The following is a 27,588-nucleotide window of genomic DNA, read 5'->3' on the forward strand; positions in this document are numbered from 1 at the left end:
GGGTGAGTGAGCAGAACGGGGTGGAGGAGGTCCACGTTGCAGTCCGGGGACTCCTGCGTGCCTCCTGCGCACGATTTTTCATGTGCTGCGTTGTGCTGTGGGTGGTGTGCTCCTAACACAGCATTTTGAATTGCACATTAACATCTGCCTGCATTGTTTCTCCAGAAGTAGCTCTAAGATGCTTTTGGGAAGCTGGAGTTAACGAATCCCAAAGTGCACAGCACGTGGACAGTATTGTCATTCACATGGCACCAGACTCCTAAGGTTGAATGTCCCTTCCTTGAAGGATTTCCAGGGAGATGATAAAAGACCACAGGAGCTATTGCTCTTGTAGCCTGTGGTAGCGAATGACAGGAGCTGTGCTAAGATTCCTGTTGTGCTTCATACAAACCCCATGAGCCTGTGATATCAAAAAAGATGGTGTTTCGGCTTCTCTGCCAGGTGCCAGTCTAGCAGAGCCCAGGCTCTTGAGAAACGCTAAGGAGGAGCGTTAGCTGTGGTTCAGGGATGAATAAGTTTCCTGGCCGAGTCTGATTTCCCCACTTGGGATATTTGTGTTTCATTATAACTGCCACCGAGAAGCATGTTTGATTTGGAACAAATTTCAAGCAGGAACAAGTTTCAGCATCTACATTTCCACTGTGAGCACAACGAAGGACAAAACAGGTTAGAGCCTGCTTGGCCAAGGGTGGGGACCTCTCAGCAGGGAAGGGGAGGGCAGTACGTGAATCAGGTACGAGGAAAGGGAAGGAGCAGCTTGAAGAGCTGATCTTCCACTCCTTGCAAAAGGGATACTCTAAGCACCAAGTACCAGGTGTGTGCGGGAGCTGGGGAAGGCCAGCTCCTCCCCCGGAGTGGGAGGCTGTACCTGGTGATTAACTCCCAAGCAGGAGTGGAGCTCATGCTGAGTCTTGAAGGAACCTGCTGGGAGGAGCTCAGGTGTGCAAGAGGGCCAGACAAGACCTGGAGTCGGACAGAGGACTAATCCAGCTGGAGAGGCACTTCTTAGCATCGACAGCTCCGGTCATGTTCAACTACCTGGCAGTAGAGGTGAGACCCCAGTTCCACCGCGGCTTTGGGAGCCAGCAGGGGGTGTCTGGGCCTCTGAAGAGCCGCCTGGAGCAGCTGAAGAAGCCGTGGTGGAGGGAGCCCACCCCGTTGGTGCTCCAGCACAGCGAAACAGCCAGGCTGGCCATAGACGCCTTTCTGGAGCAGGGGGAGCGCGGCTACCTGAGTGCCATCGCCGAGGAACGGGAGCTGCCGTTTCTTTCCACCCTGGACATGGAATATATGAGCCATCAGAGGAACCAAAGCTTTCCAGATCCCAGTGCAATGAAGGACAAAGAGGCTGACCCTGGCGATGCGGACACTGGAGACAGGTCCTCCCTCGACTCTGAACTAACGTCTGGCACCTACTTTCCACTCATGTCTGATGTGCACCCTCCAGAGCTGGAGCTGGGGTGGCCTGGGACGCCGCTGCTCACGGTGACTGGCCATACTCAAGCCACTGTGATTTTCCAAAGAAACAAAGCTAACAGCATTAAGGATTTGCTCCGGTCTCTGATCAGCCGGGCGCGGACGGTACGTATAGAGCTGCGTCCCTCGAGCAGGGTCTTGTGCCACAGCAGCCGAGCCCTCGTGGCTGCTGCCGCAGCTGTACGCCACGCGCTCCAAGCTGTTGCTGCTCTCTAGATGTCCGGCACGGTGCCGTTGCTTTTTCTCTAGCAGATCTGTAACTGTTCCTGCTCCTTTCCTTTCCTGTAATTTCTTTCCGCCCGGGATTCCGTGCCGTGCGGGCAGTGCCCTGTGAGGCGCTGCGCGTCCGTGTCTGCGGGTACGCAGAGCCCGGTGCCAAAGCCTGGAGCGAGTGAGTCGCAGGGTGTGCGGCGTTAACGCTTGGCTGTCCGCAGCGGGAAGGGTGCACCAGCCAGCCCGTCCGCCCTCTGCCAGGGAGTCTGCACGGCCAGGGCTTCTCCCGACCCCTGGACATGGTGTTAAGCAGGACAAGAGGACACCACTGGTGAGTTGCTGTGGGAGAACATAGGACTTGAGTAAACTGGAGGGACTGAAAACCCCTGCCTGTGGCTTGAAGTAGGTTAGAACACATCATCGTGTGTCCTAGACTTGGTGTCTGTGTGTCTCTGAGGGTAAGATCAGCCCCTTTTGCTGGATGGAGATTGCCAGCCCTCGGACATAATAAAAACTGGATGACTACAATACCTGCCTGCCAAGCGCATTCCTGGTGTGAATTCACTCACTCGGTTATGCTCTTTCTTGTTTCTTTTTGCTTTGCCACTGTGCTGTGTGCCACTGAGCTGCAGCTCAGACAGCCGTATCTCAGACGCGATTTCAGCTTTTGTTGTCTTTGTCCTCTGTATGGTTCTTCTCATTTGTTCCATCTTATTTTTCTTTTGTGGTATTTCATTTCAATAGTGTGGCGATATTGAGTAAACTTTCAGTGCAAAGCTCACCTTTAACCAGTCAGCTTCTAGGCAATTTCTCTTATCACACCAGTAGTTCCTTATTGAACTTTACAGTCGCTCCTTAGATTGGTCACCGCCTAGTGTGGAAAATGGGGGATAAAGAATTGTTAAGCCTGGACTTCAGCTGTGTCAGGAACACAAGCTGTTTCTGGGCAGACTGAACTAAAAAAAATAACTTCTATCACCATCTGTGGAGTCATAGAATCATAGAACGGTTTGGGTTGGAAGGGACCTCAAAGATCATCAAGTTCCAACCCCCCTGCCATGGGCAGGAACACCTTCCACTACACCAGGTTGCCCAAAGCCTCATCCAACCTGGCCTTGAACACTTCCAGGGATGGGGCAGCCACAGCTTCTCTGGGCAGCCTGTTCCAGTGCCTCACCACCCTCAGAGTGAAAAATTTCTTCCTTAGATCCAAAAGTCGAGCAAATGAAGTTATGTTGTCCCCAGCAGATGAAACTGGGGTCCCTATGCAGCAGCTCAGATTGCTGTGCAGCATCATAACATCATCAAAGAACCACATATCATTGAAATTTGGGCATGATACGAGGTAATGGAGATGTGTTTTTCTTTTGTCTGAAAGAAGAACGTTTTGCCACGTAAGCTCCTGCTCAGTTGTAGAGCAGCCGTTGCTCAATGCCTGAACTTCTGTCGCACCTTTGTAGGCAAATACGGGAAGTTTTGTCCAGGAAGTAAAGTGACAAAAAGCTTTGTTTGCCCTTGCAGGCAGCTGATTTATGATACCTTCAGTGATCTGAAAAGTCCTGTGACACTGCATCCTTCTCAGCAGTGGGGATTAAGGCACAGTCATGGCAGAATGCACAAAGTAAACGACTACCGAGAAACATCTCCTTGTCACTTAGCACGTGACCCGGATCTCTGATGATATTATGATCCTTTAAACCACATGAAAATCATCTTGCTGCTTTTTCAGGTCACAGGAACTTCTCTCTTGCTGCAGGGAGGTTGCCCAATTGTACTATAAGTACGTTTTGAGCTTTTTACTTTTTTTGCTCGGCTTCAAAAAGCACTGACCATCTTCAGCCCTTTCTGTTCAAGCTGGGGATATTCACGCAGTGTTTTTTGGCTGTTGTGTGAATGTGAGGATGAGTTTTCGACCACCTTATTGGTTTATTACTGGTGTTTTACCAGCTGCTAGATTGGCAGCTCTGGCCAGTGCTTCCCGTCATTAACTCCGTGATTGACAGCAGTTCCAACTCATTCACAACCCCAGTTATGCATCTTTAAGTAGTTACTGAGTCATTTTGCTCATCGAACCATCCAAAAAGGATGTTACCTGTATGTCTTTTAGTGACAAAAGAGCAACCAGAGGTAAAAACATCTTTTGTTTGAAATGCCAGTGGCAACTGTGCAGAGAACCACGTCCTTTTTCGCTTTCTGACTGCTGTTACTGCGTTTCAAATATTTTCAAGTTCTTGTCATATATCCCTCCTTTGGAGTGTTTCTCCTTGTGTGTGCTTACAGCTAACGTGGAAGGGGGATGTGGGAAAGATGTTGAGATCTCTGAATGCTTTTGCTGGGCCCTGTAGATGGGAAGGTGTGTGCCTTGAAACGTTGTTTGCTGTTTTCTCCCGTGCAGTCATACGGAACAACATCAGCTGATGTATTTTGCAACAGCATGTTTGTACTGACAAATCAGCAAAAAGGGCATTTGTTTCACTGGTACCTTTTGCTGGCGCGGTTTGTCTTTCTACTTTGCTGTATTTAACCAGCTGTCTTTGAAGATGTGTTTTCAGATTTGAGCTTTTCTCTCTGCAGACATAAGAAGATGCAGCACGGCCACACCTTAGCCTTCATTTGATAGTACCATTACAATTTACTTTTGTTGGATGAGCTCCAGTCTGTTTTGAGCTGTCCACGCTCCTCCTTTCGCCCCTCTCGTACAACTCTGGCGCCGGCTGCGCGCCTGGGTTTACGTGTGATGGTAGAAGGGTCCCTGATGGTCCCCCAGAGAAGCAACGTATCGCTTCAAATGGCAACGCGACGGTAATGACCCAAACCACACTGCTATTGGCAAATACCAGTAAAACCAGCTGTGCTGGTTAGAAACCAGACAGATGGCAGCCCCAGTGGAGTGCTGGCAAGCGCTGTAATTCCCGAAGTGATGAGTGCAGTAACTGCTGAATTGTAAGTTTCCAGAAGTGGATTTAGAAATGTCATGATTTAACCCCACAATGGCAAGGTGTGAATGTTCTAGAGCCTGTGGGGCAGCTGCGTCTTTGCAATGTCCTGACCCGCCAAGGCTGTGCCGTGGGCTTGGAGGCCATGACCAGCATGGTGAGGAACAGGGATGCTCTGAGCCAGCCCCAGCCTTGCAGCTCCCACCACTGAAACCGAGGGGCTGGAGGCACTGGACATGTTTCTTAGGTTTGTAAGGCCAGATTGACTTAAATGCCCAAGGCTTTTAAATGTGAAACACGAGTTGTCAGGAGCCTGAACTGGAAATGGTGCTTAGGTACCTAACGTCTGCTGCTCTGCGGAGCTGTTGGAAATTATCTGTGAGGCTTTAGACCTCACTTTTGTGACAATACCTCCTTAGGAGGCTTCATGGGGAAGGCTTCCAGAGTCGTCGTCCTCCGAAACTTCTTGGCTTTGGGGTTGACCTGATGTTATTTTGAGCTGCCTGCTTTGTTTCCCAAGAGGATATGGTGATCTGAGTGGCCCTTACGATTGTCTGGTGGCACCCGTGCTTAGCCTCACCACGGACACCTGCATCTCCACCACGCGAGGCTGCGGCAGGGCATAATGCCCTCTTCTCTCCCCACTGCAGTGCTCCTCGCTGCAAACTGCAGTGCACGTGGGGCTGCCAGCCTTCTTGCCCGACATCAGCCGGGGATGCTTGGCAGCACTGCCTGGAGCACCTCTACCCAAATCCCTCCTGTGAAGGGATCCCATGTGAGGAGGCTGTGAAGGGATCCCATGTGAGGAGGCTGTGAAGGGATCCCATGTGAGGAGGCTGTGAATGGAGCCATAGCCTGTTCCACCTCCTGATGCCGAGTGAAGACCCGCTTCGGAAAACATGAGTCTATCACGCAGGGCTCCACCCAGCTTGCGCAAGCTGGTGTCCCACTGCCTGGGGCGCTCGCTCCCGCGCTGACGCCGGAGCCCTGCTGTGATGCTGCCAGGAGATGCAGGATGCAGGTCTGCCTGGCAGCCAGCTGCGTCCTGTCCAGGGTGTTGGATGCCACGGGTGACTCTGTGCCACGTGCTGCCATGTTCAGCCCTGCTGCTGCCTGCTCAGCCCCGTCCCTCTCGCAGCGAGCGCTGCAGACTGGCAGTGACGCTTTTGGGCAAGGAACAGCCCCAAACTCTGCCAAAGCCTGTGAGCACTGGTAGAGAAAAGCAAGATGGTGTGGAGCTTCTGTGCACACTAGACGCAAGCAGTGCCTCTGAGCGTGTGGGGTCTGGGGACGAAGAAGCATCGGTCTCTCTTGACTCATATTGACTTCTCATGCTAAGTTTAGATTGTCTCCAGGGCCAAGGCTGCCTCAGACCTAAGCTTGAGATGAGCTGGAATATCGTGGGGCAAGTGTGGCTGAGAGGCACTTGCCTGAGGCCTTACACAAGGTTTGGGCTATATTTTTTTCTTAGTGCTTCATCATTAGAGGATGGGTGGCCCATCAAAGTCATTTGGCTAAATTGCCTTTGGTCTTTGACCGGAGGCCAATGTGGAAAGACACGGCGAAGCCCTGCTTTTTTTGTGTGGGTCTTAGCGGTCCCTAATGCTGATAGCCCAGCAGCAACGTTCATTTGGGAAGCTGAAGATGCTTCTTGCTGCTTTCAGAGCTCTTCCAGGGCTGACTTTGCTGTCCATGCCAGATGGGCGTTTCAGGAGGGCAGAAGAGTTTGCCAGAGCCTCATCAGGCTTCTGGGAAGACAACACTGATGAGGGCTACAAAAGAGGTGCCCTTTGGAATCAGGCTCTGAAGCCTCTATCTCCCAGGGCGAGAGGGTGGAGATGTGGTTTTGGCCTGGACAGTAGGAATGATTTTTTGCTCTTGATGACAGCTGCCTTGTGTCCCACGTGGATGCCTGGGATTATACTGGCTTCCAGGAAGGTTCTTCCCCAAACCCTGCTGTGGTGGGCATCCTGCATTGAGGACCAATGACAGTGTGTAAGGCATCATCACAGAGATGGTCTTTGGGGACAAATCAGATAGAGCCAAGAAATCTGGGGCCAGTGTGCCAGTCTGGAGCAGAGACATGAGCCTGTCCCCGCATCCAGCGACAGTGGTACTTAGAGCTTCTCTGCTCTTTTCTGAAGCTATTCCAGGTCATGTCCATGACCGTGATCCAGCCTGTTCCTATTTAAAGCTTGAACCACTGCATACATAAAAGTCAACCTCAATCAACCTGGATTTAACTCTTTGTTTGAAGAGGAGCAGCTGAGCAGAAGTGGCAGAGGAAAGTTCACCCTGCATGGTCTGCTCCATAGGGTGATTTGGACTATGGAGAACTGCATCCATGGCCATGCTCTAACACAGGCAGAGGAGGTGTTTGGAAACAGCATTCCTGCCTCCTCACGACCTGCACGATGAGCAGCAGAACAAACATTTTGGGTGCGAGGTGTAGTGCAGGGCATGAACACTGAGCAGCAGGGTAAAGTAGCCCATTGGAGCTCCACTCCAAAACTCAGTGCTTTTGGGGCCATCTTTATTTGGGCATCCTCTACGAGGTGCAGGAACTCAAAACCAGAGTTAGGCACACAACTTACAAGTACCAAATGGTTACCTTGTTTACTGCTAAGATATGGTACAGACTGGGACTAAAGTACTTGGTCAGTAGTTCTGTTATTTTTTCAGCTTTTGAAATGAAGTTGGCCTGTTGGTAAATCCTTCACTGCTTTGCCTTTTTCAGTCTTCCAGTGTGTTGCCATCTTCCATGAGTTCTCAGTGTTAACTGTTAATAGTTCAAGGTCTAAGTCACCGGATTGCTCTGCAAACACCCTCAGGGGAAGTGCATCAGGCCTGACAGATCATCCAGCTCTCCTGCCTGTTCCTTCCTTCTCCAACATGTCCCGATTCCTGTCGTTGGTGGTGATGGCCAACAAATGGATCCCAGCAGTCGCTTCCTGATCCAAATAATGGCCATCTTGATGTTGTCTGCTGGCAGCCTCACTCTGGGAGGAACAGTGGAACAGCTTCTCCAGTCAATGTATCTATGGTTGATTTTCCTTGATCTGTTGTGATGGTTGCAGCTCATACTGTATGCTGAGTTTTCTAGTTCTGGGTCAACTCACTTGTAGTAGGTACTTGTCGTGACCTACCTTCCGTTTTCTGTATTTTCCTTCCAGATTTTGGAGAATTTAATTAGCCAAGATGGTCTTCTGCCTTCCGTCCCGTCTCCACAGTGGGATGGGTTGTCATGGCTTTCTTCAGTCTCATTCTTGAAAGAACTGGCAGTTCTCTTTAAAATTCTTTTTCTTTCTAAAATCCCACCCTTGGAGACTTTATCTTGCAAGTCCTCAGTTTATTGAGACAGATTTTCTTGAATTCCTTTTTTTTAATTATTTTTAATAATATCAGTGTTATTTGTTTCTCCTGCTGTTAGGTTTCATAACTATCACTTGTGTCCTGGGCCGCGTTAGCAGGAGTGCTGCCAGCAGGGAAAGGGAAGGGATCCTTCCCACACGCGTTATTCTACCATTTTGTCTCGTTGTCCCTAGGATGTGATCTTGGAACAAGGATGTGTATATACTTGATCAAGACACCTTCTCCCTTACCTGCCGGTGTGTCCTTCCTGGAGGAAAAAAAAAAAAAGAGAGACTTCTTTCTGTTAATATGCCAGTCATCTGTGGCGTCACTCGTACCAATGGAATAATGATTTTGGTCGGTCTGAGCTCTTCCGTGTGCACGTTGTATTTCTGGCGTATTTGCGAAGGCGACGCACACTCGTTGCATCAGTGACATTCCGAGTTTGTGCACACGCACGTTACCCTCTCAGCTGCCTCTTTCTGCCAGTGACAGATGAGACAGGAGGGAGCTGGGTGGGGAACGTCTCCGGGATTTTATCTGCCATGGTGAGGGAAGGGCTGTTAAACACAAAGGTCCAGAAGCAATCTCCGCTCCTGTGGCCACAGACGCTCAGAATCTCACCTCTCCTATGAAGACAGGCTGAGAGAGTTGGGGCTGTTCAGCCTGGAGAAGAGAAGGCTCCGGGGAGACCTTCCAGCACCTTCCAGTACCTAAAGGGGCCTACAGGAAAGCTGGAGAGGGACTTTTTACAAGGGTGTGTAGTGACAGGACAAGGGGCAACGGATTTAAACTGAAAGAGGGGAGATTTAGGTTAGATATAAGAAAGAAATTCTTTACATTGAGGGTGGTGAGGTACTGGAACAGGCTGCCCAGAGAAGCTGTGGCTGCCCCATCCCTGGAAGTGTTCAAGGCCAGGTTGGATGGGGCTTTGGGCAACCTGGTGTAGTGGAGGGTGTCCCTGCCCATGGCAGGGGGATTGGAACTAGATGATCTTTGAGGTCCCTTCCAACCCTAACCATTCTATGATTCTAAGTTTGAATACTTAATTCATAGTTTAAAGCACAATTGACTTGGGCGTGAAATTTCAACGGTCTCTTTGTTTTTTTTCCCCCCCTACCTCTTTTCTCCTGGCTAGGTGATAGCAATTGTGATGGATCTGTTTACAGACATGGAAATACTGTGTGACCTGCTGGAGGCCTCAAGCAGACGGCACGTCCCTGTTTACCTGATCCTGGATGAAGAATACTTGAAGTATTTTGTGGAAATGTGCAATAAAATGGCCCTTACTCAGGACAACTTCCCAGTAAGTCACACGCTGAATATGATAAATAGGTCCTGGAACTGAAGAAAACCATGTACCCTTTGTTCTGTTCCCTCTGCCTGGTCCCTAGGACCTATCCCTTCTCCCACTGTCTCAGGCTAAGAGGCCATGGCTGTTAGGTCTAGGAAATTGAGGTCTGTCTGGAAGCACAGGGGAAAGGAGTGGAGGAGCTTCCTAGTCCCATGTCTTGATATTTTGTGTTCCTCGTTTCAGTTTTACACCCAAGAAGTGTGAAGTCAAGGCCAGTAAGATGCAGTGGGCTTTGCTGGGCTGGCGCAGATCAGCAGACAGGTAGAGCAGAAAACTTAGGTTCATGTGGACCTGTATCATCTCCTCTCCTTGTCCTCTCTCAGCCCCTGCTCTAGGACATAGAATTGCAAGGCTGAAATTGCTCATAGTTCAGATCCCTGAGCTCAGTTTAGATTCTGGCCAGAGCTGCAGTCACTGGGTGGGGAAGGAAAGCAACGAGCTCCTTCGGATGTCCTGACTCAAACCCCACTGTTTTCTCCTGGCCCTGCTGCACTGCCTCCATGTAAAACCACACGTTAAAACTCTCGTGTTAAGATCTGCTTTTCTGCTTTGCAATTCAGTTGTGGGTTCACGAGGGATTTACAAAGAGCCTGATTCCCCACCCAGCGAGGTGCCCATCAGCAATGACGTGTGGTGCCCAGAGCAGGCAAACAGTAAAAATTGATGTATGAGTGCAACGAGCTCTCTTGAGAACTTGCAGACTCAGAAACGCACCCCAGGATCTTGCTGCTCCCCATATAGCCTTTCTGGCTACCACCTGTCAATGAAAGTTGGCTTTTTGTTGGCATTTGTTAGTCCTGCAAGGCCAGCAGTCCTGGCTGTGCTGCTTCCCTGGGTGCATAGGATTCCCTGGAGGACTGACTCTCTTCCAGCCACCAGTTTCCTAGGTTTTCCTTTTGTCTTGGTGAGGAATGCTTGCAAGTTATCTGGTTACCTCAGAACCATTCTTAACTAAAAAACAGGCTAGGGAAAATGCAAAAATAATGTTTTACAGCATTCAAAATAGATGCAGGTACAAATGTCTTAATTCCCCCTCGTTTTTAACCTGCCTATGCGAAGATTAATTTAGAGAGGCTGCCTTCTTCCCCCGTGCTGGTGACGTGCTGTCCTTTCTTGCCTCTCACAAGCCAGACCCGTTTCATCCTGCCTCTTGAGGTGGGAACTGTTAGGGAAAGCTGCTTCATGCTGGAGCACGTTTGCTTTCCTAAACAACTGCATCACTGAAGTCACCTGGTGGATCCAGATAAATTCCATCTTGCCAAAATTTATTTTATTTGCTTCTTATCTAATAGCTTGGCCATTGTTTTTAATTAAAATTAGAATGAGTTTACATCCATGGAGATGTCTCCGTCTCTTTGTTAGACCTGATGTCATGTCTTGTGCTTGAATGGCTAATTAACACTTACCTCCCCAGTTCAGTGACTCATGGGCAGGTCCCAGTGTGAAGTGCCTCTTAAGCTGATGAATCTCAAGCAGAACATTAACATACATGCTTGATATTCACATCTAAGTGGAATTCTAAGTGGAATGAGTGTACGTCTTTATTCCTGGCTCTGAGTTGCGACAGGATGTGATGGTACGTCTTCATTTGGAGTAATTGGTGACAATTTGAGGTTTAATGGGGAATTTGAGGCAATTGCCCCTCCAGCATCTTACTTCTTTGAACATTGTGTGAGCCCGCTGGTGTCAAATCCTGGTGCTGAACGTCAGCAAATCCTGCAGTGGTGCATCGAGCATTGGCAGCGGTCACAGCAGAAGACTTAACTGTTGGATTATTCCCAGTGGCCATCTGCTGAACCTAAAACTACTGTCTAAATCAAGTGAGAGTGGTACCTGGCAGTCTGGCTTTCCTGCAGAGCTGAAGGATTCTCATCTTGTTTGGACAACTCAGGGCCTGGATTGCCAAGAGGAAGAACAGGATGGAATAAATGAGCCAGATAGCAGAAACTCACCCAGCCTTGGAAAGAATAGAGGGAGTGAAGAAATACTGTGGTGACAAATCTATGGGATATCCCTTACTTGAAGTGGTTTTAACAGCTCCTGGGCAGGAGGGAGAGGAAGCTCCTCCCAGTGAGAACTAGTATTACTAAAACCTCAGCACTGGAAGAAAAAATCCCTGTGTTGATTTGCAACAGGATTAGGTGAACACCTCCCCAGGCATCCAGCATATCTTGCTCCGTATCAGCAACTTGTGGTGGCATTTCAGGGTATCACAGGTTGATGCAAGTTGGCAGGGACCTCAGGAAGTCATCAAGTACAACCTCCTGCTCAAAGCAGCATCACCTGTGAGGTCAGACATAGTAGCTCGGGGCTTTACCTGGTCTAGTCTTGAAAATCTCCAAGCATGGAAACTGCACAACCTTTCTGGGTAACTTATTCCAATGCATAACTGTCCTTATGGGGAAAAAGTTTCTCCCTTCTCTTAGGTGACAGATGAGGATATGTCCTGGGACACAAGAAGAGAGAGAGAGAACACGTGAGAGCTGCAGGGCTTCAGCTCTGTCCCTGCTAAAAGTTCCCCTGAACTCAAGAGAAGACTGGACAAGTACTTGGAGAAGAGGTCTGGGGGGGGTTCCTGCTAAGACAAACCACAAGAGGCTGAGGAAATCTCTTGAGCAGAAAGCAGAGTCAGCAGCAATACTAGGGAGCAGCATCACCAGGGATTGCCTTCTTCCTGCTCTCCCCAGCTGCCATTGCCTGCTGCGAGAGACAGACTGTCGGAGCCCTGGTCCGGACGGGATTTGCTGCTGCTGTGGAGCCCTGAAGGCAACGAGACTTCCTCAGCGGGACGTGAGAGCTGAGCCTTTCCCTCCCACCCTCTGCGGTGAGCTCCCCGGCAGATGTTTCCGGGAAGCGCAGCTCCTGCCCGCAGGGGCTCCGACGGAAGAGGAAGGCCCTCAGGAATGGAGTCACCCGCCGCAGGGTGACTGCCTCCTGCTCCTCACCCCCGAGGCACAACTTCCGTGCCGTGAACCCCACTGGAGGCCAGAGACTGGGCGAGCCGGTCCCTCGCGGTGTCGAGGCGGCCCGGGGAGCCCACGCGTGCTCAGCCTGCCCGGGAGGAGACGGGGATGCAGTGATGCCCGGGAGCAGCTCCTGGAGGAGTGGCATGGACATGGGTCTGCACCCTGCGGAGAACATCTATGGGCAGATCACAACTATTCAGGCTTGTCCTGTGTCTGCAGCACTGGCTGCTTCCAACAGCTGTGTCTGGCCAGACTGAAATCCGCTGGGTGTCGGAGGAGAGGCCGCCATGCCCACCGGGAGCACCCACCGGCCCTGGGCAGCAGCCACCTCCGCCGAGAAACGGCCCCGGCAGCGCGCGTGGTGCAGCCCCACTGCTGCGGGTCTTCGTCTTTTGCGGGGCTGAGGCCGGGCAGGGATGAGCTGAGCTGCCCACAGAGGGGTCTGCCAGGCCAAACGTGGGTGGTGGCACTTTGCGACGACGCTGGCTGTGCCAAAGCCGCCGCGGTGGCAGGGGAGCTGCCTGGAGGGGCACGAGGGATGAGCCGAGCTGTCAGCTGATGTAGGTGCAGCCTTAGGGATGTTTATTTGCATACGAGATGTTTTGTTTGGCACCGTGTCATATAGACCAGGCCAGTAACTGTTTCCAGTGACTGTTCTCCTCTTCTGCCTTTTCCTCAACTGAGGTGCAAATCATAGAATCCTAGAATCATGGAATGGTTTGGGTTGGAAGGGACCTCAAAGATCATCTAGTTCCAGCCCCCCTGCCATGGGCAGGGACACCCTCCACTACCCTACGTTGCCCAAAGCCTCATCCAACCTGGCCTTGAACACTTCCAGGGATGGGGCAGCCACAGCTTCTCTGGGCAACCTGTTCCAGTGCCTCACCACCCTCAGAGGGAAGAATTTCTTCCTTGGATCCCATCGAAATCTCCCCTCTTTCAGTTTAAATCCATTGCCCTGTGTCCTGTCACTACACGCCCTTGTAAAAAGCCCCTCTCCAGCTTTCCTGTAGGCCCCCTTTAGGTACTGGAAGGCTGCAATAAGATGACCCCAGAGCCAATAACTTCTTATTATAAATTGTGGGCAAAAACCTCACGTTACGAAAAAGGCTCCTGATGGATACCGAGAGTCTTATTTCCCATTCCATGCTGGGCAGTCGGTTTTACAGGCCAAAGTTGGATCAGAGAAGTTCTTTACAGTCTTTGAAACAGATGAGGATCAGATCTGTTTCACTTGAGTACAGCAGCTGAAAATTTTAATATAATTTTTAAATATGCTGTTAAAAGGCAATTCTTAAAATGTAGACATGCTTTTCTCTAAATCTCTTTTATTGAGCGGTATTTTGTCACTGTATAAAATCAGCACATTTGATTGATTAGGAACTGGCTCGTTGTTATGGGTCAAACTTTAGTTTAAATGCAGAGCCACTAGCTCCTGTGGTTAGTTGAATATTATCAATAATGTGGAAGAAATTACATACTTCAGAAATGTTCTGTAGGCTCACAGGATTCTCAGATTTTTTTCCGAACCGGCATTTGTACCTAAGTGCAACTTGTTAATATTTGCTGGTGTTTTTATCTTACAGAAGCAGAGAGCGTGACAAAATATTTGGTGTGTAGAAGCCAAGAAATACTTAATGCCGTGCTGCGTTCTACCTCCGGGAGCAGAGCTCCTGCTTGAGGGGGTCCATCAGTGGTGCAGAAGGGAACGTTTCCGTTGGGTTCACTGCATGTCCCCTTACCAGCTCTGCTCTCTTTGCTTTCAGAACATGCGCGTAAGGTGTCTCAGCGGAGACACATACTACAGCAAAGCGGGCAAGAAATTTGCAGGCCAGGTTCTGGAGAAGTTTATCCTCATTGATTGTGACCAAGTTCTTGCCGGTACATACAGGTAAGAAAAAGTAGCAACTGCTGTGACAAAGACTGGCGACACTGAGAAAATGTTAATTACCAAAATACTGAATAATGTAGCTCTTTTTTTTTTTTTTTTTTTTTTCCCCTCCATGATATTGATACACTATTTTCCCTCTTCATTTCCCCTTATAAATGTCAGGTTTTGTCTTGGTGCTTTACCTTCTACTACTCTATCCTCTTGCCCTTGCCTTGCTGCTTAGCTTTCATTTAGCATTAACTGCTCGTCTGCCAACATTGATGCTTCCCCGACACGTCTGTCTGAGTATCACTTCATTTCTTAAAAATGTAAAAAAATGTTCTGCCAGGTCAGATGGTGCTCCACCTAGCCTACATTCTGTCTCCAGCTGATGCTGTTGAGGGGGAGCAGCCCAAACTGCCCTCTGTGGTCCGTCCCCCTTGTCCTCTCGCAGCACGCGCAATCGTTGCGTCCATCCCTTCTTACCCCCTCGGTACCCGTCCTGTACCTGTTGTCTGTGAATTTGCACGAACTCATTGTCTGTTCTAAACCAGTCTCCTACTAATTTCAGGAAGTGCCCTTAGTTCCAGTGCTGCAGATGGGTAAAGCAGCAGACCTACATTCAGCTAAGTCATTGCTTTCACAGGTTTCCAAGCCTCCATCTTACCCACCACCTCTGCCCTTCTCTTATCTAAAGACCTCGGCCTTTCCAGTCCATCCTCATACAGCAGCTGCTGCATCCATCCCTCAGTCCTTGTAACAATCTTCTCTGCACCCTCTCTCACCTCGCTGTGTCCTTTTTGAGATGCAGAGACCAGAACCGCATGCAGCCCCTGAGATATGGCTGCATCAAGGTGTTGTAGAGGGTCAAAACGATGTCCTCTGCTTTGTTATCCCCCTTGCTGGCAGTGGCCAGCATTCAGGGGATTTTGTAGCTGCCGTTGCACACTGAGCTGATGATTTCAGAGAACTGCTGACAATGATTGCGAGCTCCTCCCTAAGCCGTTTCAGGTTCAGCATCATACAGGTCTGATACAGATCATTTTTTCCCTACGGGTACACCACGATTTCGTACACTGAAGTTCATCCGCCACAGGTTTGTCCACTTGGCTCGGTTCTGTGAGGTCCATCTGGATTTCCTCACCTTCCGTGAGGTATTCAACCACCCAAAGGGGCCGAGGATCCTCTGCAAACCTGGGGATTTCACTGCACCCCTCCGTGCCTGAGGTTTCCTGTAGGATGAAAACCAGCACCAGTCTCTGGAGCCTCACTGCTGGAAAATGACCGTTAAGCCCTACCCTTTGCATCCTGTGCTTTCACCAGCTCTCGGTCCATAACAAGACCTTCCCTCCCCACCCATGGCAACTTAGTTTCTTAAAAGGCTTTGGTGGAGAATCTTGTCAAAGGCTGTTTGAAAACCCAAAAATATGTAGTTGGCTGGTCCCTTTACCCATGTGTTTGCTGGCTCCCTCACCAAACCCAGCAGGTCTGTGAGGCAGGGCTTGCCTTTACAGTAGCCCTGTTGACCTTTTTCCAAGAGGCTGTGCTTCACCATGCCATCAGGAATCTCGTTCTTCACAGCACACTCTGCCATGTCCCAGGGTGGAGGTCAGCTCCAGCGGCATGTGGGCCTCACTATTACATCCAGAGCCCACTCTGCAGATGGGATCATATTGGAAACCTCCCAGTCCTCAGGAAAGTGGTCTCTGCAGTGGCCCTGGTACACAGGTGGGAAACACGTCTCGGTGTCACCGGCATTAGCAATGGATGCAAAAAACGCATTGAGATTCTCTGCTGTGGTCACTGAATGCCCTTTTCACCCACAGGTCTCACACGAGCCCACCAATTTCTTCACTGCCAGTACGGCATTTTTGAACAACCTACAAGCCGTAGTCATCTTGGGTTTTTTGGACTGCTCCTTTTCAGCTCTTTTTGACTAATTGCTGCATTTTACATAGTTGGTTACCTTTCTTGAAATTCAATATCCATGTGCTGCATTTATTTAGACCTCTCTCTTCCACTACAGAGTTAAAATTGTGTTGTGAGCATTGTTACAAACGGGCTCTTCCACTGCTGCCTCTGGAACCGAGTCTTATGCATCATTCCAGACCACATCCTGAATAGCATCTTTTCTTGTGGGTCAGACAATTTAGACTAGTTAATTCTGGCAAGTAATCATTTATTGCTTCCATAAAGTTTTTCTCCACAGCTCATCCCAGTGAAGCATTAACCTAGTATGCATATGAGTGGATGAAATCTCCCACTATTACTACCTGTCCTAATTTTACAGCCTCTGTAATTCGGTTAACACGGGTCACCATCACTGTTCTGATCAGAGGGTCAGGAGCACCGTTCTTGTACTGTATTCCTATTGCTAGACTCAGAGTTTTCCACTTACAGATCTTTCCTACGGTATTTTCACACTGTTGCGCATCGTATTATCCTTCACAAACAGTGCAACCCCCCAGGACAGACTGTTCTGATATTTCGGTGAATTTGGTGCCCTGACAATACTTTGTTCTCCTTTCACCAGGTCTCCTTGAACAATTCTCTCCCTCTCCCTTCCTCTCTCTTTTCCATCTCCCAGCCAGTACACACTGGACCCTCAGTCTACCAGTGCGCTCATCGGTGCAGCAGCTCCAAGCTGCACCTTCTTCTCTGCTTCTGGCTTCTTCATCTCCGCGTGTGAACATCTCACCTTATCAAACTCTGGCAGTGAAAAATGGAAGTACCCGGTTGAAACTGGTTTTGTGGAGTCAATCTGTTGACTGCATGGGGAGGGGATAAGATAACAGACTGTTCATTTTTGAATGGCTAAAACTGAGCACGTGTCAACTGGATTGAGCTCCGCAGCTGGAGGAACATCTTTCTTCCCGGACAGTTCCTCCATCTGCTGTTCTGAGGGTCTGTGATGTGCTCTCTTTCTATAGATCTCTGTATAGGTGAAACTTCAGGAGTTTTGGAAGATAATTCTTCAGTCCAATAGAGCCTTAAATCTGATTCTCTGCTGTCCCAACAAGCACATGATGTTCTGGACTAAAAGAAACAGTGTCTCTTTGTGGAATTTGTTCAACAGTGGTCAGAAGCACTTCCACAGGAGAAAATCAGGAGGTCTGCTATGGAGTATTCTGCAGCCTGGTGTTATACCTGGTATAGTAGATATTTAGATTATACTCTCCTTGCAGATTGGAAAGCCAGATTCAAAGCATGAGAATGGTTACTGAGGAAAGCCAAAGATCCAGGGTGGCTCCAGGGGTGTCTTGGGATGATACAGGAAAGAGGGTAAGAGTGTTTTTACCCAGTGGCAGGTTTTACAGTTCAGACTTGTGTGCAAGGATCAGAGGTTCCAGAACCTCCAGGGTTATATGTTGTAGGTGCTGCTTTATGTTCAATTTGCCATAGGAGACTTTCTCCCACCATGGTTGGCCTCCACGATACCCTTTGGCAATAGGTTATGCAGTTTAACTCATGTTTTGTGTGAAGAAGTGATCCTTTGTATTTGCATTAGACCTACTGCTAGATATTTATATTTGATGCCTCCAAATTCCCATAACGTGGGCACAGTAAATCACTGTTTCCTGTTTCCTTTCTTGACTGCATCCGTGATTTTGTCCATCTCCCATTACAATCCTTCATGTGAATCATCTCTTCTCCAGCTGAGGTATCCTTGGCTTTTCAGTCATTTCTCATGCAGGAGAACTTCCAGACCTTTAATCATAATGTCTAACTTTTGTCAGATGAATTGACCAGAACTGCATGAAGAGATCAAGATATCCCACCTGCTGCACTTCGGCACTGCAGTATCATGGTGACTGCTGTCTTTGACTCCGTCCCCGTTCCGGCAGCTCCCAGTCTGCTGTTTGCCTTTTTGACTAGTGCTGAACATTGAAGTGATCATTTTTTTGAACTGTTCACGGGAATCCTGACCTCTTTCCGAAGCGTTAATGTCTGAGAACTCATCAATATACAGAGACCGTCAGGGTTTTTGCAACAGTTTGAATTTATTGACTTTTGTCTGTCATTTTGTCACTTACCCCATAGGATCCTCTTGCAGCTTCTGATTGTCCAGTTTGCTTTTGACCACCCATGATAATTATGTTATGAGCTCTGACATGGACCGTTTCTACCACTTTTCAGGACTTTTCTGAATATGTTGAACAGCAGCGATCCCCGCACAAAACTTGTGGGATTCCAGTGGGTAAATTAAAACTATTGCTAGCAGTTGTATCCCATCTTTAATCAACTATTACTCCCTGGAAGGACCTTCCTTCCTACTCTGTGATCACTTGATTTTTCTAAGAGTCCTTGCTGAACGACCGTGTCAAAATCTCTTTGAAAAGTCAAGTATCCAGCATCAAGTAGGTCGTGTGCATTTGTGTGCTGCCTCCTTCAAAGGACTACAAGAGGCTTTTGAGGCATGGCTTCCTTCCACGAAAATACGCTGAGTCTTCAGCATTATGATTATAGTTATTTATGCATCTAATCATTTTACTCCCTGTTTACTTCTACCAGTTTGTTCAGTATGGAAATAAGACTGGCTGGCTTGTAGTTTTCCAGGAGCTCTTTAAAAGATTCACGTTTGCTACTTTCCAGTCCTCTGCTACTATGTTCAATTTTAAATGATAGGTTATTCACTGGCTAATAATTGGAAAATTGCTGACTTCTAGTTTTTGAAGCCTGTTTACTTTAGTATTTTCCTTTAATGCACCTTTTAACTACGGTGACTTTTTGAATGTTTTAAAATATCTTTATTTTGATAGGTATGTTTTCTCTGAGACTCTAATATAGCATCTTTAAACAATCTTCATGCTGCCTCAAGCATTTAACCTTTTGGTTACTCTTTTAAATTTCTTTTTAATAGCATTCCTCACTTTCTCTTTCAAGTTAGGTTATGGATTATTTTGGTCCTGAAAGAATATTTGATATGAGTACGTCATGGTTATTTCTTTGCTGCGTGGCCTTTGCAAAGAAACTTTCTGAACTGGTAATGTTGTTTCTCCTTTTGTTGGTTTTCTGGTTAGTTTCTCCAAAAAGCAGTCATTTATAGTATCTAAATGTTTCTGCAACTCTCCTAGTAATGGCCCCCATTCAACATGGCTCTAACTGAATCTCCCTTTATTCCCCTTTCTGCCTTCTCAGCCTCTCAGCCCTTCCTTGGCATGGGATATTTACCATATTTACCATCAGCACTCTGCTCAGAAAGTTCACACTGTAGCCCTAGTTCTGTGTTTTTTGGGAGTGGAAATTTAATCCAATGGGAATATATGTCATTTGTTGATATATCCATTACCTTATTTGACTACTTTTTTTTTTAATGTATTGTGCCACTGCCCCAGCAACATATCCTCTATTTTTCCTTTCTGTACAATTTTGACCCTTGCAGTTATAGCATTCCTTGATTTTCTTCTACCCAGTAAGTTTCTGAGATGCCTCCTGTGTCAGAGTTATCATTTCAGCTCAAGTATTTCACAACATCTCTCTGTTTCTTTAGCTCGTAAAATTTGTGTGTGCATCTAAACATTTGTGTCTGATCTGGTTGTTCACCACTGTGCACTTTTCTAAACATGGTTTTATTTGTTTGGATGTTCTTCATCGATTCTAATTGCTTACCTAAATGTCATTGATTTCTCTCCTGTCCTTATATCAGAATGCAGTTTTCTTGCTTTATTCCTAACATAAAGTGAGCAATCTCAAACTGTGTGGCTCTCTACGCTTCATGGCTCTGCTCCAGATTCTAATTTAAGGCTTCCCTGTATCTTCTGAATTACATTGTGCAGCAGTCAGGTTTCATTTAGGTTAAGATGGAATCCAACTTTCTTTATAGAGTCGCTATATTCCTACAGTTTTCTGTTTCCTTATGATTCTACCATCCTTTCCCTAACATAATTTCCATAGCCATGTCCTGAAATGCTCTTTTACTTCTCGGTCCCATTCTAAGCATGGAAGAGGGAACGTTTTACAAGGCTACTAATAAAATCCTGATTTTTTTTTTTTTTTTTAGCTTCCTACTTAAGTGCTTTTATTTTACACCGGAGACTCATCCTGTCTCTTTTTAAGTTAATGGGACCAGTACAGACACTGACCAGTGGCTTCTCTGTAGTGCTCCATAACTTAGATCGAAATGTCTCTACTGTCCTTCATCCCAGTAAGCGATTCGCTCTCCATCCTTTGCTGTCATCCTGCCTGAGCATTGAACCATGGAGCACTACATCTGTGTGCTGTCCGTCTCCTATGGGCACCAGCACAATTTGGTACCTTCCATATCGCTTGGTTTGTACAGCCTGGGGACAGTAACCACGTTGACTGGTGGTTGTCTCTTTTCCAGACTCAGCATCTCCTGTTCTTTGGAAGATTCAAGTCGGGTGAAAGGATTACGCGTGTCTTGTAGGCCACAATGTAGTTCATACACCCCCAGGATGTTTGCTTTTTTCCCAACACTTTGACACTACAGACGGGTGTTTTCCTCCTTAAGATGTACTCTAACTCCCAGAGTTGATGTTGAGAGCCTGCTCATTCTCCAGCCTCTATTTGTGCACCTGATTGTGGCTGCTTGGAATGTATTTTCTTTGAATATTTTCCTGTTGAACTGCATCTGTTTTTTTCAGAACCTTTTTCAAACTCATATCTGTGCAGTCCCTTTCCGTTGGATATGATTTGTGAATTTAATGACTGTACACTCTTCCATTATTTAGGCTGCTCATGAAGATACTGGATAGCACCAGAGCCAAGACACTAGATCTCTCTAGAGTTTCAATACATCCTTCTACATTGACATTGGAGCCAGATGTCTAATCTGTCTGCATCCTCTCTATTTTCCTGCTCTATCCTTGACTATTCAGGTATTCCGTGTGTGTCTCTTAATTCTTTGGCTGTAAGAAAAGCCTCTTTTCTCCTCAAATGCATGCTCAAATCATGCCTGAAATACATTTTTCATCTCAAGTTACATCTCTAGCCATTAGATTCTCTCTTCTGTGAGCCCTATGTGCAGTATTACATGCATGCAGCAGGAGTAGTATACAAATTCACATTTTCATATTGAACCCCATATGTTGATACTGTTGTTCTCTATGCTGACATCTTCCTTGATAGTTTTGTAAAAGCCCTTCTCATTTTCCAAAATACTCTTGGCAAGCTGAACTCATTCTGATATACTGCTGCCTATTGGTATGAATCAGGCATGTTTTTGGAAAGTTTTCTAAATATGGGAACCGAGCTCACTGCTCTTACCTTAAACAACTGTAGGCAAATTAGTTTAGACTCCTCAACTCTTATGCATTTATTGATTAAATATTTCCCTGTGTTTTCCATCTTCAACATTCTGTTTCCTCTAAATGAAGACAAGGAGAAAACAAGGTTCACTGAGATATCTGGGAAAAGCAATAGTCTAAAGTCCTAAATATAATTATATATCTAGTTATTCAGATATAAATCTAAGTTATTCTAGGCACCAGAAGAAATAGTATGTTTCTTTGAGCACTAATTTAACGTAACAAAGTGAAGGATATAAAGACATTTACTAATGCAGCAGATGAGAGGAGCCTAAGGGCAAGTGGGGCTAGAGCTAAACAGGGTCTTGAACAGGAAAACTAGAGTAAATATTTGCCAGGTTAGGACCAGAGAAAAGAGGTGGTATTGTCAGCCTGAAAGGGAGTTACGTGGCTGTTGGAGTTGCTTTAGAGGAGATGAAATTTCTCAGCCCCAAATGGAAGAAGGTCAAGGTACCGGTATGTGTCCTGCCACTGGCACAGAGAGGAAGGAGCTCATGGTTTGCCGTATTGCAGTGAAAGACGCTCAGGATTTGGGGTTGAAGCTGACACGACAACTGAAACTGAAAAATGAAGGAGAAAGTTGGGAGGAGTACAAAAACTCTGCACCTGGCTTCGGAACAGAGGAAGAAAAGCTAAGTACGTTAGTGTTTGGCAGTGGACAGGTAAAGCTACATGGGTTTGAAGCTGGAGGAGGCTTGGAATTTCTTTAAAGGAAAGGTGCTCATACTCTCAGGTATCCACGTCCCAAACAAGAGGAAAGAGCTTTTAAGAGTGAGTTCCAGATCTAACTTGATAAACAGCCACCTCAAGAAAGAAATTGTAATTAAGCAGAAAGTGAGTGCATAAGGAGTGGAAAGCATTGAATACATTGCACTGGTTTTAATCCAAACAAAGATGAAAAATGAGGAGTGGAAATGGTTTCAAGTGCATGGGAAGCAAGCTTAAAGAGCTTATTACAATCAAGTCAGATTATTGTCATTTTATCAAAGACAATGTCGACTGAAATTCAAGGTTGTGTGACTCCCGGGAGGTGATGCTGCATCTCCATCTCCTGGCCAAAGGCTGAGCTGCATGGGCTCCTGCAGGGTTCCTGCTCCAGGAGTGTCTGAAAGCAGGACGGGGAAGGGATCCTGTCCTACACGACCCTCTCCCAGTCTCCTGTAATTTGTGCCCCAGGATGATTCAGAACTGGATACGGGATCTCTGCGTGCAGCAGTTCGTTATGGCAAAAATAATGGCAGAAAAATCCTACCTCTTTTAGAAACTCACGTGAACTTTTTGGCATCGCGGTGGCCCGTGGCGAGGAGCTCCACCGCTCGCCTCTGCGTTGTTACGCGAGGAAGTACCTCTTCTGGTCTGTCTTGAATTTGTAACTTCACTTCTTTCAGTGCCTCATTTTTACACCAGAAGAGACCAAGAATGATCATTCCCTGACTGTTTCCTCCATGCCATTCATGGGGGAAAAGACCTTTATCGGTGGAACTCACTTTATCTAGGGAGGGAAGACAAACCTAAGCAAGACCTCTTGTGTACCTCCTGCTAAGGTCAGGCCAGAGGCCTCGATGGGTAGCTGTTGTGATGTTCCTGCTAGACCATTTGAGTCTGAGACGTGAGACCTCCTAGCCAGAACGAGGAGGGCAAGCACGACCACTTGCCCAGCTCTGTGTCTATGTCTGCTGGCAGCAGCGGTGCCAGGCTGGGTGAGCAGGGATGGCAGCATTGTCCTCCCCCAGCTGACCAGAGTCCTCTCACAGTTCATGGGACACCGCTGGCGGTGCGAGGGGTGCAGGGCTGCCCCCACCAGTGGTTCTGAGGAGTTCAGGTGAGCACAAGTGTACGTGTGAGAGGAGCAGGTCCTGAGTTGGGATATGTCTAAGCGCTGGGTGGTGCAGACGCAGCACTCTTGTGTGGAAGGGTAACAGCTGTAAGCGACGTGGACGGGAACACCAGCACTCCTGGAGCCAGGCAGTGCCCTGGGAGAGACCCTTGGACAACGTCGATACAGGCCACGTGAAATCTCTGCTGTCTGGGCTCTTGGAATTCTTCAAAGAACTCCCACAGCCTTGTGAGAGACACCTTTCCTTTGCAACAGCTGCCTTTCCTATTATATTTACCTATTAATTGTATTCTTTAGAAGAGTCTGTAATAATTTGTGCTGTGCAGTTATGAGACTTAATGGTCTGGCACATTAGAAGAATTATATCAGATTAGCAGCCTTCCACTCTTCTGATAACCAAGGCACTTTCAAGTGAGAGAGAACACGTCCTGGTTAGTAGTGGAGCTGCTTCATCCTTGCATTCCTTTGGTGCCCTTGGGTTCATGTTACCTGATCCTGCCAATTTGTTGCCATCTGCTCTGTTGATATGTTTTCTAATCTGTCCTACAGAGATTTCAACATGAGACCGATCCTCCCTTATGTTCTGTATAAATGTGGGTTCGGGGCAGGGATCATCCCAAGCTCCTGTACAATAATCACAGATGCAGAGGAGTTATCTGAGCCCTCCTATTACACACGGACCACGTGCCAGCCCTACAGAGAGCTGGATATTATTTCTTACGTCTTTTGTGATGTGTGACCCAGCCTTTTTGAAAGATGGGCTTTCTGGTCTTTATAGCTTCTTTTCTGTCATTTAACCATCCCAGCTATTTTTTTTTTTTTTTTCTCATGCATCTGTGGAGTTGTATGCATTTGCTTTGGGTGGTCAGTCTGGTATTTCTGAATACTCCTCATGCCACCCACAAAGGTTTTCCACTCTTACTACTTCTTCTTTCCTACTTAATTTACCTGTTTTGATATAAGGTGGAAGAGTATTGACCTTTTCACTTTACGTTGCTCTTTGGTGCATGTGTATGCTGAGTGTAAGCATACTACTTTCTTCAAAACAACGTTGTGAACCGTAACGACTGCATACTGCTCAGGAACGAGCCAAGAGCTGGTTTTCCTACTAAAAGTTCCCAGACAAGCTGTCTTGTGAAGCAAACGTTGATGAGATCCCAAAGCAGAGTGTCAGTATCTTGTCCTGAAATGGCATTTACTTGAGAATAATTGGAATCTCCCATCACAATTGCTCTCCTGCAGTTCCTGTGATTTCATCCTGCTCTTACCCAAGTCAGTATCTTGCTTTAGCAGCCGACAGTGCAGCCCTAAGCTGGTACTTCCATCTGCCAAGGTTCCGTTTTATTTAACATAATTTTTAATCTGCTAACCTGGTTTGACTGTAGCAGGAATAAAAGCAGCAGCTGATCACTGGGATGACCAGGAGCCTGGGGAGCCTACTCTGTAAGAGGAGCTTCCCTGTTTAATCTAGGAAGATGAAGGCTGGGAGGAGAAATGTTGTTACTATCTGTAGATGTAGGGAGGCAGAGCTAATTAAGTTTCAGTTTTGGCACAAACAACAGGTAGGGTTAAACAGATAAGGAAAATCTGCAGAATGGCAATTAGTGAAAGTTTTTCCCCAGCTGGGGTAAAACCCAATTTGTTTTAAGGTGGAACGTAACAAGCTCCCAGAAAAGATCCCAAGGCATTGTACTACAAGAGCAGGGACTGGACCTGCTGAGCATAGGACTTGTGAACTTCTGAGACTGTCCATCTCATAACTGGAGGGCAAGGAAGAGATGGACAGTCTGGGGAATCTCACAGCAATACTTACAGAAAACATCATCAGCCTTTCTGTCCTGAGGTATTCCTGCGGGGCTCTGGAGACCTCTGTTCCTCAAGGCAGGGCCCAAGGTCTCTGTTCCTCACCCTCCTGCCTGCCTAAGCACCTCCTTCAAGTCCATCACGTGTTGCAGATGTTAAGGACGTGAGCACGTAGCTCCTGCCAAGGCAAGGGAAGAAAGCAGGACACCAGGCGTGCCTTGATATCCCCCCAGACAGTCTCCTCGCCCTCCGTGGAAGGTGTAGTTGCAGAGTTCTGTGCTAGCCAGAAGCTGAGCTAGAAAGTCTGCAGTACAAGTTGGGCAGAGAGAGCCCTTCAGTGCCCTGTGGTTCGTATCTCATTGTCCCGTAGCCACACCATCTCCAGACAGCTGGAGCTCTCCTTGCCACTGCCTGCTTGACACAAACCCCCCCCTGCACGGACCGCCGAGCCTGCCCACAAACGCGTGGCTGGGACCCCCCAACACTGACGGGATGGGAATGGGAAACGATGGTCCTTTGCTTACGGGCAGAGAGCGCTGGCAAGAGGAAGGTGGAGAAGAAAAGGCCTGAACCAAACATGCTGCTGTGCTTTGTAGGCAGGGACAGGTTGCTGCTCTACATCCTTCATGAGGCTAAGGAAAAGTGGCTGATGTTTCTTGTTCATTATGTTTTCGTGCAGTTCATTACATCACCAAGATGAAATTAAATGACCGTTTTAGAGTTGTTCTTTTGTAATTCCAAAATGAGTACGTTCATCTCCACAAGTAACCTCAGACTTGCGTACTTCAGAGGAAGTTTTAATGACATAAGTTGGGTACAATACATCACTGGGATGTTAAAATCAATGCCACGTGTTTTGGCACTCTGTGAACTGAAGTTACATGTGGTTTTTGTGTGTTATTTTTTTTCTTTTTTCACAGTTTCACCTGGCTTTGCAGCCAAGTCCACACCAGCCTGGTGACCCACTTCCGTGGTCAAATTGTTGCAGAGTTTGAAAAGGAATTCCGGTACTTGTATGCAGAGTCCAGAGCAGTGACCAGCTTCTGCGTGCCAGATCCTGGAACTTGCCCTTCTTCTCAGAATACCTCAAAAGTTGCTGACTCTTTTTTAAAACCTGCACAGGTGAACGATGCTGAAACCTTGAGCCCCTCCAGCAGCCTTTCCAATGTAAGTGTAAGAAGCATAAAAATGTCTCCCTTTCTGAAAAACTCTGGTTGCAACATACACCAGGAAAAGCAAGATTCAAACTCTGATTCTAGTAAAAAGAAGGGGAAGGAAGACACATCTCTGAAGCTTCCTTGCCCTAAGCAGCAGGGAGAACCACCAGACTCATGGAACAATCCTCCAAATAAATCCACCCCGGCCTTGTACCACAAATCACACCTCCTGACAGCAAGGACTTTCTTGCAGCCGGAGACTTCCCCTGCCCTGAGCTCCAATAAACCTGGTTATCAAGGAGACGACAATGCTAACAGCAGCCACTGCTCCCCACCAGGACAGGAGCAGGCGTTGCAGTCCTTTTCAGAGGGTGCCAGTAGCAACGGAACGAGCGCGAAGCAGAAAGAGCCTGCTGCTGCCTCAAGGGAACCGACAGCAGAAAATGACACCACTTTTTATGGGATAGAAAAAAGACAGAGTCCCGGATATGGAAAATTGGACCTGCTATCCCCATACAACCCCCTAAAACGAGATAAAAAGCCCGTAGTTCCTTACTATGACAGACTCACTGAGGACGTGCTGATGGAAAAGAACAGCGCGTACGGGGCTGAGAAGAGAATGACTCTTGGGCACAGTAAGCTGGATCTGATCACCAAGTACAACAAGTTGAAATCTAAACACATACACAGTCGGTTCGAACTCTGACTGGGCCTCGAGGGGGCCTTGGGGCTGCTTTTCAAGTGGTTGTGTTTCCCCACCAATCGTCGTAGGTGGGGCTTAAAATCAAAATACGGGTGGCAAATTAGTCTTGTTGCTATTAAAAGGTGTCTGTGCTGTTTCTCATGTATGCAGATGACTGACTCAGGTGAGATTAGCAAGTACAGCTCAAATTCTCGATTACAGGATCATGGCAGGAGAGATAAAATGACATGAACATTAATCCACGCTTCCAAGTTCTTTTTACCTGTTTGGGAAAGAACCGTTTCCCCCCAATCTTACAGCAAAACCATCGCTGCAGCTGTGAACTGTTTGGCCACGGTGGTCTTCAGGGTGAACTCAGGGTCTCTTTGTATTGAGTGGTTCCTCTCGTTGTACCTCTCGTTGTACCCGTGTGCTGAAAACAACGAGGTGGTCAAAGGCAGGGTAATGCTGTTAAAAATAAAGGAGCTGTTCTGCCGGAGAGAGCTGTGTTGGGTCCCTGGTGGGGAGGTGAGTACCCTGAGCTTGGCCAGGGCCCCTCTGTGCCAAGCTGGGCCGTGCCAGGCGGGTACAGGCAATGTGTCTCGGCACATGGTTGGCATCTGCACACAGTTGACATTGACAGGCTGAGAGAGTTGGGGCTGTTCAGCCTGGAGA

At 47.6% G+C, this 27,588-nt stretch overlaps 1 protein-coding gene across 1 annotated transcript; it reads left to right on the forward strand.

Annotated features, from left to right (window-relative positions):
• The first annotated feature begins 1,026 nt into the window (after positions 1–1,026).
• Positions 1,027–26,937, forward strand: SACK1C (scaffolding CK1 anchoring protein C). Its single transcript, XM_009985169.2, has 4 exons — positions 1,027–1,581; positions 9,115–9,282; positions 14,063–14,187; positions 25,995–26,937. The coding sequence occupies exons 1-4, from the start codon at positions 1,027–1,029 to the stop codon at positions 26,935–26,937; spliced, it is 1,791 nt and encodes a 596-aa protein (XP_009983471.2).
• The last annotated feature ends 651 nt before the right edge of the window (positions 26,938–27,588 follow it).

This window comes from Tauraco erythrolophus, chromosome 18 (genome assembly GCF_009769465.1).
Source record: "Tauraco erythrolophus isolate bTauEry1 chromosome 18, bTauEry1.pri, whole genome shotgun sequence".
NCBI lineage: Eukaryota > Metazoa > Chordata > Aves > Musophagiformes > Musophagidae > Tauraco > Tauraco erythrolophus.

What these genes read in the sequence shown, in the direction of transcription:
- SACK1C (XM_009985169.2), top strand. Translation starts at nt 1,027, where the DNA reads ATGTTCAACTACCTGGCAGTAGAGGTGAGACCCCAGTTCCACCGCGGC. An exon ending in TGATCAGCCGGGCGCGGACG is followed by an intron (nt 1,582 to 9,114) that starts GTACGTATAGAG and finishes TCTCCTGGCTAG; the next exon opens with GTGATAGCAATTGTGATGGA. An exon ending in GTTCTTGCCGGTACATACAG is followed by an intron (nt 14,188 to 25,994) that starts GTAAGAAAAAGT and finishes CTTTTTTCACAG; the next exon opens with TTTCACCTGGCTTTGCAGCC.